General features: G+C 44.8%; 1 protein-coding gene across 1 annotated transcript in view; it reads left to right on the top strand.

Moving 5' to 3' along the window:
• Nucleotides 1-17,487, top strand: part of LOC109879957 (contactin-5) — a 611,325-nt gene that overhangs the window by 408,299 nt on the left and 185,539 nt on the right. The window contains exons 10-11 of the mRNA XM_031791310.1: nucleotides 12,909-13,045; nucleotides 15,608-15,737. Of these exons, the coding sequence (XP_031647170.1) occupies nucleotides 12,909-13,045; nucleotides 15,608-15,737 (267 nt within the window). The remainder of the gene's footprint in view (nucleotides 1-12,908; nucleotides 13,046-15,607; nucleotides 15,738-17,487) is intronic.

Raw genomic sequence — 17,487 nt, 5'->3', positions numbered from 1 at the left:
GAAGACAGGACCAAACACCCACCTGATCATTTGAAGACAAGACCAAACACCTACCTGATGGAATGAAAACAAGACCAAACACCCACCTGATTGAATAAAGACAAGACCAAACACCCACCTGATGGAATGAAGACAAGACCAAACACCCACCTGATGGAATGAAGACAAGACCAAACACCCACCTGATTGAATGAAGACAAGACCAAACAGCTACCTGATGGAATGAAGACAAGACCAAACACCCACCTGATTGAATGAAGACAAGTCCAAACACCCACCTGATTGAATAAAGACAAGACCAAACACCCACCTGATGATTTGAAGACAAGACCAAACACCCACCTGATGGAATGAAGACAAGACCAAACACCCACCTGATGATTTGAAGACAAGACCAAACACCAACCTGATTGAATAAAGACAAGACCAAACACCCACCTGATGATTTGAAGACAAGACCAAACACCCACCTGATTGATTGAAGACGAGACCAAACACCCACCTGATGATTTGAAGACAAGACCAAACACCCACCTGATTGAATGAAGACAAGACCAAACACCCACCTGATGGAATGAAGACAAGACCAAACACCCACCTGATGGAATGAAGACAAGACCAAACACTCACCTGATGGAATGAAGACGAGACCAAACACCTACCTGATGATTTGAAGACAAGACCAAACACCCACCTGATTGAATGAAGACAAGACCAAACACCCACCTGATGGAATGAAGACAAGACCAAACACCCAACTGATGGAATGAAGACAAGACCAAACACCCACCTGATGGAATGAAGACGAGACCAAACACCTACCTGATGATTTGAAGACAAGACCAAACACCCACCTGATTGAATGAAGACGAGACCAAACACCCACCTGATGGAATGAAGACAAGACCAAACACCCACCTGATTCAATGAAGACGAGACCAAACACCCACCTGATTCAATGAAGACGAGACCAAACACCCACCTGATGATTTGAAGACGAGACCAAACACCCACCTGATGGATTGAAGACAAGACCAAACACCCACCTGATGGATTGAAGACAAGACCAAACACCCACCTGATGGAATGAAGACAAGACCAAACACCCACCTGATGAGTTGAAGACGAGACCAAACACCCACCTGATGGATTGAAGACAAGACCAAACACCCACCTGATGGATTGAAGACAAGACCAAACACCCACCTGATGGAATGAAGACAAGACCAAACACCCACCTGATGATTTGAAGACAAGACCAAACACCCACCTGATGGATTGAAGACAAGACCAAACACCCACCTGATTGAATAAAGACAAGACCAAACACCCACCTGATTGAATGAAGACAAGACCAAACACCCACCTGATGGAATGAAGACAAGACCAAACACCCACCTGATGGAATGAAGACGAGACCAAACACCTACCTGATGATTTGAAGACAAGACCAAACACCCACCTGATTGAATGAAGACGAGACCAAACACCCACCTGATGGAATAAAGACAAGACCAAACACCCACCTGATGGAATGAAGACAAGACCAAACACCCACCTGATTGAATGAAGACAAGACCAAACACCCACCTGATGGTTTGAAGACAAGACCAAACACCCCACCTGATTGATTGAAGACGAGACCAAACACCCACCTGATGATTTGAAGACAAGACCAAACACCCACCTGATTGAATGAAGACAAGACCAAACACCCACCTGATGGAATGAAGACAAGACCAAACACCCACCTGATGGAATGAAGACGAGACCAAACACCTACCTGATGATTTGAAGACAAGACCAAACACCCACCTGATTGAATGAAGACGAGACCAAACACCCACCTGATGGAATGAAGACAAGACCAAACACCCACCTGATTCAATGAAGACGAGACCAAACAACCTCCTGATTCAATGAAGACGAGACCAAACACCCACCTGATGATTTGAAGACGAGACCAAACACCCACCTGATGGATTGAAGACAAGACCAAACACCCACCTGATGGATTGAAGACAAGACCAAACACCCACCTGATGGAATGAAGACAAGACCAAACACCCACCTGATGATTTGAAGACGAGACCAAACACCCACCTGATGGATTGAAGACAAGACCAAACACCCACCTGATGGATTGAAGACGAGACCAAACAACCTCCTGATTCAATGAAGACGAGACCAAACACCTACCTGATGATTTGAAGACAAGACCAAACAACAACCTGATTGAATAAAGACAAGACCAAACACCCACCTGATGATTTGAAGACAAGACCAAACACCCACCTGATTGATTGAAGACGAGACCAAACACCCACCTGATGGAATGAAGACAAGACCAAACACCCACCTGATTTAATGAAGACAGGACCAAACACCCACCTGATCATTTAAAGACAAGACCAAACACCTACCTGATGGTATGAAGACAAGACCAAACACCCACCTGATTGAATAAAGACAAGACCAAACACCCACCTGATGGAATGAAGACAAGACCAAACACCCACCTGATTGATTGAAGACGAGACCAAACACCCACCTGATGATTTGAAGACAAGACCAAACACCCACCTGATTGAATAAAGACAAGACCAAACACCCACCTGATGATTTGAAGACAAGACCAAACACCCACCTGATTGATTGAAGACGAGACCAAATACCCACCTGATGATTTGAAGACAAGACCAAACCCCCACCTGATTGAATGAAGACAAGACCAAACACCCACCTGATGGAATGAAGACAAGACCAAACACCCACCTGATGGAATGAAGACGAGACCAAACACCTACCTGATGATTTGAAGACAAGACCAAACACCCACCTGATTGAATGAAGACGAGACCAAACACCCACCTGATGGAATGAAGACAAGACCAAACACCCACCTGATTCAATGAAGACGAGACCAAACACCCACCTGATTCAATGAAGACGAGACCAAACACCCACCTGATGATTTGAAGACGAGACCAAACACCCACCTGATGGATTGAAGACAAGACCAAACACCCACCTGATGGATTGAAGACAAGACCAAACACCCACCTGATGGAATGAAGACAAGACCAAACACCCACCTGATGATTTGAAGACGAGACCAAACACCCACCTGATGGATTGAAGACAAGACCAAACACCCACCTGATGGATTGAAGACAAGACCAAACACCCACCTGATGGAATGAAGACAAGACCAAACACCCACCTGATGATTTGAAGACAAGACCAAACACCCACCTGATGGATTGAAGACAAGACCAAACACCCACCTGATTGAATAAAGACAAGACCAAACACCCACCTGATTGAATGAAGACAAGACCAAACACCCACCTGATGGAATGAAGACAAGACCAAACACCCACCTGATGGAATGAAGACGAGACCAAACACCTACCTGATGATTTGAAGACAAGACCAAACACCCACCTGATTGAATGAAGACGAGACCAAACACCCACCTGATGGAATAAAGACAAGACCAAACACCCACCTGATGGAATGAAGACAAGACCAAACACCCACCTGATTGAATGAAGACAAGACCAAACACCCACCTGATGGATTGAAGACAAGACCAAACACCTACCTGATGGAATGAAGACAAGACCAAACACCCACCTGATTGAATGAAGACAAGACCAAACACCCACCTGATTGAATGAAGACAGGACCAAACACCCACCTGATCATTTGAAGACAAGACCAAACACCTACCTGATGGAATGAAGACAAGACCAAACACCCACCTGATTGAATAAAGACAAGACCAAACACCCAACTGATGGAATGAAGACAAGACCAAACACCCACCTGATGATTTGAAGACAAGACCAAACACCCACCTGATTGATTGAAGACGAGACCAAACACCCACTTGATGATTTGAAGACAAGACCAAACACCAACCTGATTGAATAAAGACAAGACCAAACACCCATCTGATGATTTGAAGACAAGACCAAACACCCACCTGATTGATTGAAGACGAGACCAAACACCCACCTGATGATTTGAAGACAAGACCAAACACCCACCTGATTGAATGAAGACAAGACCAAACACCCACCTGATGGAATGAAGACGAGACCAAACACCTACCTGATGATTTGAAGACAAGACCAAACACCAACCTGATTGAATAAAGACAAGACCAAACACCCACCTGATGATTTGAAGACAAGACCAAACACCCACCTGATTGATTGAAGATGAGACCAAACACCCACCTGATTCAATGAAGACGAGACCAAACACCCACCTGATGATTTGAAGACGAGACCAAACACCCACCTGATGGATTGAAGACAAGACCAAACACCCACCTGATGGATTGAAGACAAGACCAAACACCCACCTGATGGAATGAAGACAAGACCAAACACCCACCTGATGATTTGAAGACGAGACCAAACACCCACCTGATGGATTGAAGACAAGACCAAACACCCACCTGATGGATTGAAGACAAGACCAAACACCCACCTGATGGAATGAAGACAAGACCAAACACCCACCTGATGATTTGAAGACAAGACCAAACACCCACCTGATGGATTGAAGACAAGACCAAACACCCACCTGATTGAATAAAGACAAGACCAAACACCCACCTGATTGAATGAAGACAAGACCAAACACCCACCTGATGGAATGAAGACAAGACCAAACACCCACCTGATAGAATGAAGACGAGACCAAACACCTACCTGATGATTTGAAGACAAGACCAAACACCCACCTGATTGAATGAAGACGAGACCAAACACCCACCTGATGGAATAAAGACAAGACCAAACACCCACCTGATGGAAGAAGACAAGACCAAACACCCACCTGATTGAATGAAGACAAGACCAAACACCTACCTGATGGATTGAAGACAAGACCAAACACCTACCTGATGGAATGAAGACAAGACCAAACACCCACCTGATTGAATGAAGACAAGACCAAACACCCACCTGATTGAATGAAGACAGGACCAAACACCCACCTGATCATTTGAAGACAAGACCAAACACCTACCTGATGGAATGAAAACAAGACCAAACACCCACCTGATTGAATAAAGACAAGACCAAACACCCACCTGATGGAATGAAGACAAGACCAAACACCCACCTGATGGAATGAAGACAAGACCAAACACCCACCTGATTGAATGAAGACAAGACCAAACAGCTACCTGATGGAATGAAGACAAGACCAAACACCCACCTGATTGAATGAAGACAAGTCCAAACACCCACCTGATTGAATAAAGACAAGACCAAACACCCACCTGATGATTTGAAGACAAGACCAAACACCCACCTGATGGAATGAAGACAAGACCAAACACCCACCTGATGATTTGAAGACAAGACCAAACACCAACCTGATTGAATAAAGACAAGACCAAACACCCACCTGATGATTTGAAGACAAGACCAAACACCCACCTGATTGATTGAAGACGAGACCAAACACCCACCTGATGATTTGAAGACAAGACCAAACACCCACCTGATTGAATGAAGACAAGACCAAACACCCACCTGATGGAATGAAGACAAGACCAAACACCCACCTGATGGAATGAAGACAAGACCAAACACTCACCTGATGGAATGAAGACGAGACCAAACACCTACCTGATGATTTGAAGACAAGACCAAACACCCACCTGATTGAATGAAGACAAGACCAAACACCCACCTGATGGAATGAAGACAAGACCAAACACCCAACTGATGGAATGAAGACAAGACCAAACACCCACCTGATGGAATGAAGACGAGACCAAACACCTACCTGATGATTTGAAGACAAGACCAAACACCCACCTGATTGAATGAAGACGAGACCAAACACCCACCTGATGGAATGAAGACAAGACCAAACACCCACCTGATTCAATGAAGACGAGACCAAACACCCACCTGATTCAATGAAGACGAGACCAAACACCCACCTGATGATTTGAAGACGAGACCAAACACCCACCTGATGGATTGAAGACAAGACCAAACACCCACCTGATGGATTGAAGACAAGACCAAACACCCACCTGATGGAATGAAGACAAGACCAAACACCCACCTGATGAGTTGAAGACGAGACCAAACACCCACCTGATGGATTGAAGACAAGACCAAACACCCACCTGATGGATTGAAGACAAGACCAAACACCCACCTGATGGAATGAAGACAAGACCAAACACCCACCTGATGATTTGAAGACAAGACCAAACACCCACCTGATGGATTGAAGACAAGACCAAACACCCACCTGATTGAATAAAGACAAGACCAAACACCCACCTGATTGAATGAAGACAAGACCAAACACCCACCTGATGGAATGAAGACAAGACCAAACACCCACCTGATGGAATGAAGACGAGACCAAACACCTACCTGATGATTTGAAGACAAGACCAAACACCCACCTGATGGAATAAAGACAAGACCAAACACCCACCTGATGGAAGAAGACAAGACCAAACACCCACCTGATTGAATGAAGACAAGACCAAACACCTACCTGATGGATTGAAGACAAGACCAAACACCTACCTGATGGAATGAAGACAAGACCAAACACCCACCTGATTGAATGAAGACAAGACCAAACACCCACCTGATTGAATGAAGACAGGACCAAACACCCACCTGATCATTTGAAGACAAGACCAAACACCTACCTGATGGAATGAAAACAAGACCAAACACCCACCTGATTGAATAAAGACAAGACCAAACACCCACCTGATGGAATGAAGACAAGACCAAACACCCACCTGATGGAATGAAGACAAGACCAAACACCCACCTGATTGAATGAAGACAAGACCAAACAGCTACCTGATGGAATGAAGACAAGACCAAACACCCACCTGATTGAATGAAGACAAGTCCAAACACCCACCTGATTGAATAAAGACAAGACCAAACACCCACCTGATGATTTGAAGACAAGACCAAACACCCACCTGATGGAATGAAGACAAGACCAAACACCCACCTGATGATTTGAAGACAAGACCAAACACCAACCTGATTGAATAAAGACAAGACCAAACACCCACCTGATGATTTGAAGACAAGACCAAACACCCACCTGATTGATTGAAGACGAGACCAAACACCCACCTGATGATTTGAAGACAAGACCAAACACCCACCTGATTGAATGAAGACAAGACCAAACACCCACCTGATGGAATGAAGACAAGACCAAACACCCACCTGATGGAATGAAGACAAGACCAAACACTCACCTGATGGAATGAAGACGAGACCAAACACCTACCTGATGATTTGAAGACAAGACCAAACACCCACCTGATTGAATGAAGACAAGACCAAACACCCACCTGATGGAATGAAGACAAGACCAAACACCCAACTGATGGAATGAAGACAAGACCAAACACCCACCTGATGGAATGAAGACGAGACCAAACACCTACCTGATGATTTGAAGACAAGACCAAACACCCACCTGATTGAATGAAGACGAGACCAAACACCCACCTGATGGAATGAAGACAAGACCAAACACCCACCTGATTCAATGAAGACGAGACCAAACACCCACCTGATTCAATGAAGACGAGACCAAACACCCACCTGATGATTTGAAGACGAGACCAAACACCCACCTGATGGATTGAAGACAAGACCAAACACCCACCTGATGGATTGAAGACAAGACCAAACACCCACCTGATGGAATGAAGACAAGACCAAACACCCACCTGATGAGTTGAAGACGAGACCAAACACCCACCTGATGGATTGAAGACAAGACCAAACACCCACCTGATGGATTGAAGACAAGACCAAACACCCACCTGATGGAATGAAGACAAGACCAAACACCCACCTGATGATTTGAAGACAAGACCAAACACCCACCTGATGGATTGAAGACAAGACCAAACACCCACCTGATTGAATAAAGACAAGACCAAACACCCACCTGATTGAATGAAGACAAGACCAAACACCCACCTGATGGAATGAAGACAAGACCAAACACCCACCTGATGGAATGAAGACGAGACCAAACACCTACCTGATGATTTGAAGACAAGACCAAACACCCACCTGATTGAATGAAGACGAGACCAAACACCCACCTGATGGAATAAAGACAAGACCAAACACCCACCTGATGGAATGAAGACAAGACCAAACACCCACCTGATTGAATGAAGACAAGACCAAACACCCACCTGATGGATTGAAGACAAGACCAAACACCTACCTGATAGAATGAAGACAAGACCAAACACCCACCTGATTGAATGAAGACAAGACCAAACACCCACCTGATTGAATGAAGACAGGACCAAACACCCACCTGATCATTTGAAGACAAGACCAAACACCTACCTGATGGAATGAAGACAAGACCAAACACCCACCTGATTGAATAAAGACAAGACCAAACACCCAACTGATGGAATGAAGACAAGACCAAACACCCACCTGATGATTTGAAGACAAGACCAAACACCCACCTGATTGATTGAAGACGAGACCAAACACCCACCTGATGATTTGAAGACAAGACCAAACACCAACCTGATTGAATAAAGACAAGACCAAACACCCACCTGATGATTTGAAGACAAGACCAAACACCCACCTGATTGATTGAAGACGAGACCAAACACCCACCTGATTAAAAGAAGTCGAGACCAAACACCCACCTGATGATTTGAAGACGAGACCAAACACCCACCTGATGGATTGAAGACAAGACCAAACACCCACCTGATGGATTGAAGACAAGACCAAACACCCACCTGATGGAATGAAGACGAGACCAAACACCTACCTGATGATTTGAAGACAAGACCAAACACCCACCTGATTGAATGAAGACAAGACCAAACACCCACCTGATGGAATGAAGACAAGACCAAACACCCACCTGATGGAATGAAGACAAGACCAAACACCCACCTGATGGAATGAAGACGAGACCAAACACCTACCTGATGATTTGAAGACAAGACCAAACACCCACCTGATTGAATGAAGACGAGACCAAACACCCACCTGATGGAATGAAGACAAGACCAAACACCCACCTGATTCAATGAAGACGAGACCAAACACCCACCTGATTCAATGAAGACGAGACCAAACACCCACCTGATGATTTGAAGACGAGACCAAACACCCACCTGATGGATTGAAGACAAGACCAAACACCCACCTGATGGATTGAAGACAAGACCAAACACCCACCTGATGGAATGAAGACAAGACCAAACACCCACCTGATGAGTTGAAGACGAGACCAAACACCCACCTGATGGATTGAAGACAAGACCAAACACCCACCTGATGGATTGAAGACAAGACCAAACACCCACCTGATGGAATGAAGACAAGACCAAACACCCACCTGATGATTTGAAGACAAGACCAAACACCCACCTGATGGATTGAAGACAAGACCAAACACCCACCTGATTGAATAAAGACAAGACCAAACACCCACCTGATTGAATGAAGACAAGACCAAACACCCACCTGATGGAATGAAGACAAGACCAAACACCCACCTGATGGAATGAAGACGAGACCAAACACCTACCTGATGATTTGAAGACAAGACCAAACACCCACCTGATTGAATGAAGACGAGACCAAACACCCACCTGATGGAATAAAGACAAGACCAAACACCCACCTGATGGAATGAAGACAAGACCAAACACCCACCTGATTGAATGAAGACAAGACCAAACACCCACCTGATGGATTGAAGACAAGACCAAACACCTACCTGATGGAATGAAGACAAGACCAAACACCCACCTGATTGAATGAAGACAAGACCAAACACCCACCTGATTGAATGAAGACAGGACCAAACACCCACCTGATCATTTGAAGACAAGACCAAACACCTACCTGATGGAATGAAGACAAGACCAAACACCCACCTGATTGAATAAAGACAAGACCAAACACCCAACTGATGGAATGAAGACAAGACCAAACACCCACCTGATGATTTGAAGACAAGACCAAACACCCACCTGATTGATTGAAGACGAGACCAAACACCCACCTGATGATTTGAAGACAAGACCAAACACCAACCTGATTGAATAAAGACAAGACCAAACACCCACCTGATGATTTGAAGACAAGACCAAACACCCACCTGATTGATTGAAGACGAGACCAAACACCCACCTGATTCAATGAAGACGAGACCAAACACCCACCTGATGATTTGAAGACGAGACCAAACACCCACCTGATGGATTGAAGACAAGACCAAACACCCACCTGATGGATTGAAGACAAGACCAAACACCCACCTGATGGAATGAAGACAAGACCAAACACCCACCTGATGAGTTGAAGACGAGACCAAACACCCACCTGATGGATTGAAGACAAGACCAAACACCCACCTGATGGATTGAAGACAAGACCAAACACCCACCTGATGGAATGAAGACAAGACCAAACACCCACCTGATGATTTGAAGACAAGACCAAACACCCACCTGATGGATTGAAGACAAGACCAAACACCCACCTGATTGAATAAAGACAAGACCAAACACCCACCTGATTGAATGAAGACAAGACCAAACACCCACCTGATGGAATGAAGACAAGACCAAACACCCACCTGATGGAATGAAGACGAGACCAAACACCTACCTGATGATTTGAAGACAAGACCAAACACCCACCTGATTGAATGAAGACGAGACCAAACACCCACCTGATGGAATAAAGACAAGACCAAACACCCACCTGATGGAATGAAGACAAGACCAAACACCCACCTGATTGAATGAAGACAAGACCAAACACCCACCTGATGGATTGAAGACAAGACCAAACACCTACCTGATGGAATGAAGACAAGACCAAACACCCACCTGATTGAATGAAGACAAGACCAAACACCCACCTGATTGAATGAAGACAGGACCAAACACCCACCTGATCATTTGAAGACAAGACCAAACACCTACCTGATGGAATGAAGACAAGACCAAACACCCACCTGATTGAATAAAGACAAGACCAAACACCCAACTGATGGAATGAAGACAAGACCAAACACCCACCTGATGATTTGAAGACAAGACCAAACACCCACCTGATTGATTGAAGACGAGACCAAACACCCACCTGATGATTTGAAGACAAGACCAAACACCAACCTGATTGAATAAAGACAAGACCAAACACCCACCTGATGATTTGAAGACAAGACCAAACACCCACCTGATTGATTGAAGACGAGACCAAACACCCACCTGATTCAATGAAGACGAGACCAAACACCCACCTGATGATTTGAAGACGAGACCAAACACCCACCTGATGGATTGAAGACAAGACCAAACACCCACCTGATGGATTGAAGACAAGACCAAACACCCACCTGATGGAATGAAGACAAGACCAAACACCCACCTGATGAGTTGAAGACGAGACCAAACACCCACCTGATGGATTGAAGACAAGACCAAACACCCACCTGATGGATTGAAGACAAGACCAAACACCCACCTGATGGAATGAAGACAAGACCAAACACCCACCTGATGATTTGAAGACAAGACCAAACACCCACCTGATGGATTGAAGACAAGACCAAACACCCACCTGATTGAATAAAGACAAGACCAAACACCCACCTGATTGAATGAAGACAAGACCAAACACCCACCTGATGGAATGAAGACAAGACCAAACACCCACCTGATGGAATGAAGATGAGACCAAACACCTACCTGATGATTTGAAGACAAGACCAAACACCCACCTGATTGAATAAAGACAAGACCAAACACCCAACTGATGGAATGAAGACAAGACCAAACACCCACCTGATGATTTGAAGACAAGACCAAACACCCACCTGATTGATTGAAGACGAGACCAAACACCCACCTGATGATTTGAAGACAAGACCAAACACCAACCTGATTGAATAAAGACAAGACCAAACACCCACCTGATGATTTGAAGACAAGACCAAACACCCACCTGATTGATTGAAGACGAGACCAAACACCCACCTGATTCAATGAAGACGAGACCAAACACCCACCTGATGATTTGAAGACGAGACCAAACACCCACCTGATGGATTGAAGACAAGACCAAACACCCACCTGATGGAATGAAGACAAGACCAAACACCCACCTGATGATTTGAAGACGAGACCAAACACCCACCTGATGGATTGAAGACAAACATCTTTCTGTGTCGGACTGGTATCATCCTGTTATTGCATTTAAGGAATGTAAAGTCACTTGTTGTGTTTTTTTATTCGGATGCTTATTCAGGGTGATATGGCCTTTTATCTGTGGTTTGATTGGATGATTATGGTCAGGAAGGTCTCTGCTCACAATAAAGGTTCACACAACATGCTGACCTGTTTAAATGACATGCAGCCTGCTACCAACGAGGCTCCCACTGAGAGTAGCCAGGGAGTATTGATGCACAGGAAGTGTCAGAGAGAGTGTGTGTGTGTGTGTGCATGGGAACAGTAGCCAGGGAATATAGGTGCCCAGGAAGCATGTCGTCCCAAGGCGATAGATAGATAGATAGATAGATAGATAGATAGATAGATAGATAGATAGATAGATAGATAGATAGATAGATAGATAGATAGATAGATAGATAGATAGATAGATAGATAGATAGATAGATAGATAGATAGATAGATAGATAGATAGATAGATAGCATATCATATCATGAATATCTAAGGGGGAGGTCTCTAACTAACAAACTGAAACACTGGAGGGAATAACATCATCCTCTATAATATTGTTGTGTTATCCAGCTCAAACACACCATACTCTATAAGGATGTTCATCTGTTCTCTCCTCCCCAGCCTTCCCCCAGTGGATCAGCACGATAAACGACAGCCAGTTGGACAGTGGAGATCAGCTGCACTGGGAGTGCAAGGCCACAGGGAAGCCTAGACCCACCTACCGCTGGCTCCGCAATGGAGAGCCGCTCACACCACAGGTACTCACACCACAGGTACTCACACACCGGGAACCACACACACCCCTACCGCTGGCTCCGCAATGGAGAACCGCTCACACCACAGGTACTCACACCACAGCTACACACACACCGGGAACCACACACACCACAGGTACTCACACCACAGGTACTCACACCACAGGTACTCACACCACAGGTACTCACACACCGGGAACCACACACACCACAGGTACTCACACCACAGGTACTCACACCACAGGTACTCGCACCACAGGTACTCACACACAGGTACTCACACCACAGGTACTCACACTCAGGGAACCGCACACACCACATGTACTCACACCACAGGTACTCACACACAGAGAAGAACACACAGGCAGGAAGTTACAAGATGCACAGCAATTGTTTAGGCAATACCCAGTTCTAGAATACACAGCAATTATTTAGGCAATACCCAGTTCTAGAATACACAGCAATTATTTAGGCAATACCCAGTTCTAGAATATACAGCAATTATTTAGGCAATACCCAGTTCTAGAATACACAGCAATTATTTATGCAATACCCAGTTCTAGAATACACAGCAATTATTTATGCAATACCCAGTTCTAGAATACACAGCAATTATTTAGGCAATTCCCAGTTCTAGAATACACAGCAATTATTTAGGCAATACCCAGTTCTAGAATACACAGCAATTATTTAGGCAATACCCAGTTCTAGAATACACAGCAATTATTTATGCAATACCCAGTTCTAGAATACACAGCAATTATTTAGGCAATACCCAGTTCTAGAATATACAGCAGAGACATTTAAACAGTCAAATAATGACAGTCAAATAATAAGGTATGTCATTCCACTGTCCTATGTACTGACAGTCAAATAATTAGGTATGACAATAACCCTGTCCTATGGTCTGACAGTAAACTAATTAGGTATGTCATTCTGCCTCTTACCTGTGACTGTATTCATGATACAGCACTGCCTCTTACCTGTGACTGTATTCATGATACAGCACTGCCTCTTACCTGTATTCATGATACAGCACTGCCTCTTACCTGTATTCATGATACAGCACTGCCTCTTACCTGTGACCTTATTCATGATACAGCACTGCCTCTTACCTGGGACCTTATTCATGATGCAGCACTGCCTCTTACCTGTGACTGTATTCATGATACAGCACTGCCTCTTACCTGTGACTGTATTCATGATACAGCACTGCCTCTTACCTGGGACTGTATTCATGATACAGCACTGCCTCTTACCTGGGACTCTATTCATGATACAGCACTGCCTCTTACCTGTGACTGTATTCATGATACAGCACTGCCTCTTACCTGTGACTGTATTCATGATACAGCACTGCCTCTTACCTGGGACTGTATTCATGATACAGCACTGCCTCTTACCTGGGACTCTATTCATGATGCAGCACTGCCTCTTACCTGTGACTGTATTCATGATACAGCACTGCCTCTTACCTGGGACCTAATTCATGATACAGCACTGCCTCTTACCTGGGACCTTATTCATGATACAGCACTGCCTCTTACCTGGGACCTTATTCATGATACAGCACTGCCTCTTACCTGGGACCTTATTCATGATACAGCACTGCCTCTTACCTGGGACCTTATTCATGATACAGCACTGCCTCTTACCTGGGACCTTATTCATGATACAGCACTGCCTCTTACCTGGGACTGTATTCATGATACAGCACTGCCTCTTACCTGTGACTGTATTCATGATACATCACTGCCTCTTACCTGTGACTGTATTCATGATACAGCACTGCCTCTTACCTGGGACTCTATTCATGATGCAGCACTGCCTCTTACCTGGGACTATATTCATGATGCAGCACTGCCTCTTACCTGTGACTGTATTCATGATACAGCACTGCCTCTTACCTGTGACTGTATTCATGATACAGCACTGCCTCTTACCTGTGACTGTATTCATGATACAGCACTGCCTCTTACCTGGGACTCTATTCATGATGCAGCACTGCCTCTTACCTGGGACTATATTCATGATGCAGCACTGCCTCTTACCTGTGACTGTATTCATGATACAGCACTGCCTCTTACCTGTGACTGTATTCATGATACAGCACTGCCTCTTACCTGGGACTCTATTCATGATACAGCACTGCCTCTTACCTGTGACTGTATTCATGATGCAGCACTGCCTCTTACCTGGGACCTTATTCATGATACAGCACTGAATGGAGTATGTTGTGTTTCAGAGCAGGGTGAAGATGGTGAATGGAGTATGTTGTGTTTCAGAGCAGGGTGAAGATGGTGAATGGAGTATGTTGTGTTTCAGAGCAGGGTGGAGATGGTGAATGGAGTATGTTGTGTTTCAGAGCAGGGTGAAGATGGTGAATGGAGTATGTTGTGTTTCAGAGCAGGGTGGAGATGGTGAATGGAGTATGTTGTGTTTCAGAGCAGGGTGGAGATGGTGAATGGAGTATGTTGTGTTTCAGAGCAGGGTGGAGATGGTGAATGGAGTATATTGTGTTTCAGAGCAGGGTGGAGATAGTGAATGGAGTATGTTGTGTTTCAGAGCAGGGTGGAGATGGTGAATGGAGAGCTCATTATCCAGAAGGTCCAACAGGCTGACTCTGGGATGTACCAGTGTGTCGCTGAGAACAAATACGGAGCCATCTACTGCAGCGCAGAACTCAAGATCTTAGGTATGGTGTTGTTTTCACCTGTTGTTATTGTTGTTATTGTTTTCATTCTGACACTGTGTACATGTATTTAGTCCTTACTACTCATTCCAAATTCACCCCCCCAAAAATACTATGTTCTCAACTGTAAATTCCCTCAGGGGAAACCCAATGTTCTCAACTGTAAATTCCCTCAGGGGAAACCCAATGTTCTCAACTGTAAATAGCCTCAGGGGAAACCCAATGTTCTCAACTGTAAATAACATCAGGGGAAACCCAATTTTCTCAAGTGTAAATAACATCAGGGGAAACCCAATGTTCTCAACTGTAAATAGCCTCAGTGAAAACCCAATGTTCTCAACTGTAAATTCCCTCAGGGGAAACCCAATGTTCTCAACTGTAAATAGCCTCAGGGGAAACCCAATGTTCTCAACTGTAAATAGCCTCAGTGAAAACCCAATGTTCTCAACTGTAAATAGCCTCAGTGAAAACCCAATCTATTGATTTAAATCCAGTCAATTCAGGAAGTAAACTAATATTCCAATGTTTCTCATTGCTTGGAATGTAAATTTCAGTTTGCTTCCTGAACCAATGTTGCTGCATAACCATCCACTATCTTAGGTTTGATTTTGTTTGTCATTATGTTAAAGGGAAGGTCTGTTCTGGTGTGTTTGTCATTATGTTAAAGGGAAGGTCTGTTCTGGTGTGTTTGTCATTATGTTAAAGGGAAGGTCCGTTCTAATGAGAAAAGATAAAGTCAATGCTTTGTTGTGGCAAATTGAAATGTAAATGGCCTGTTTTTCAGCAAAGGTAGACCTGCTCTTTTCTTCACCTCTATGCATTGCTGGATATCGGTATGTGACATTGGATAGGCCACGGCCTGATAAGGGAGAGAGGTAGGAATATGGGACGAAAACACCGCTTGAGAAGGCTGATTGGCAATCAACAGTGCTTGATTGAACCTTAAAAGTGGTTAGCATGAAGAAATGAAAGACAGAGTATGCATCCCAAATGGTACCCTATTCCTTATATGGCACCCTATTCCCTAACCACTAGGGGCGGAAGGTAGCCTAGTGGTTAGAGCGTTGGACTAGTAACCGAAAGGTTGCTGAATCCAATCCCCGAGCTGACAAGGTAAAAATCTGTCTTTCTGCAGTTAACTCACTGTTCCTAGGCCATCATTGAAAATAAGAATTTGTTCTTGCCTAGTTAAATATAAAGGTAACATTTACAAGATATAAGGTACCCTATTCCCTATATGTCTGCCCTGCAGTATTCACTGTCTGTCTGCCCTGCAGTATTCAATTGGCTGTCTATCTGCCCTGCAGTATTTACTGGCTGTCTGCCCTATAGTATTCACTGTCTGTCTGCCAGTGAAGTATTCGCTGAAGTATTCACTGGCTGTCTGTCTGCCCTGCAGTATTCACTGGCTGTCTATCTGCCCTGCAGTATTCACTGGCTGTCTCTCTGCCCTGCAGTATTTACTGGCTGTCTGACCTGCAGTATTCACTGGCTGTCTCTCTGCCCTGCAGTATTTACTGGCTGTCTGCCCTGCAGTATTCACTGGCTGTCTCTCTGCCCTGCAGTATTCACTGGCCGTCTGCCCTGCAGTATTCACTAGCTGTATCTCTTCCCTGCAGTATTCCCTAGCTGTCTCTCTGCCCTGCAGTATTCACTGGCTGTCTATCTTCCCTGCAGTATTCACTGGCTGTCTATCTTCCCTGCAGTATTCCCTAGCTGTCTCTCTGCCCTGCAGTATTCACTAGCTGTCTAT

The sequence above is a fragment of the Oncorhynchus kisutch genome, linkage group LG15 (genome assembly GCF_002021735.2).
Source record: "Oncorhynchus kisutch isolate 150728-3 linkage group LG15, Okis_V2, whole genome shotgun sequence".
NCBI lineage: Eukaryota > Metazoa > Chordata > Actinopteri > Salmoniformes > Salmonidae > Oncorhynchus > Oncorhynchus kisutch.
Note: the sequence above shows the minus strand (reverse complement) of the source record. Positions and strands in the feature narration are given on the sequence as shown.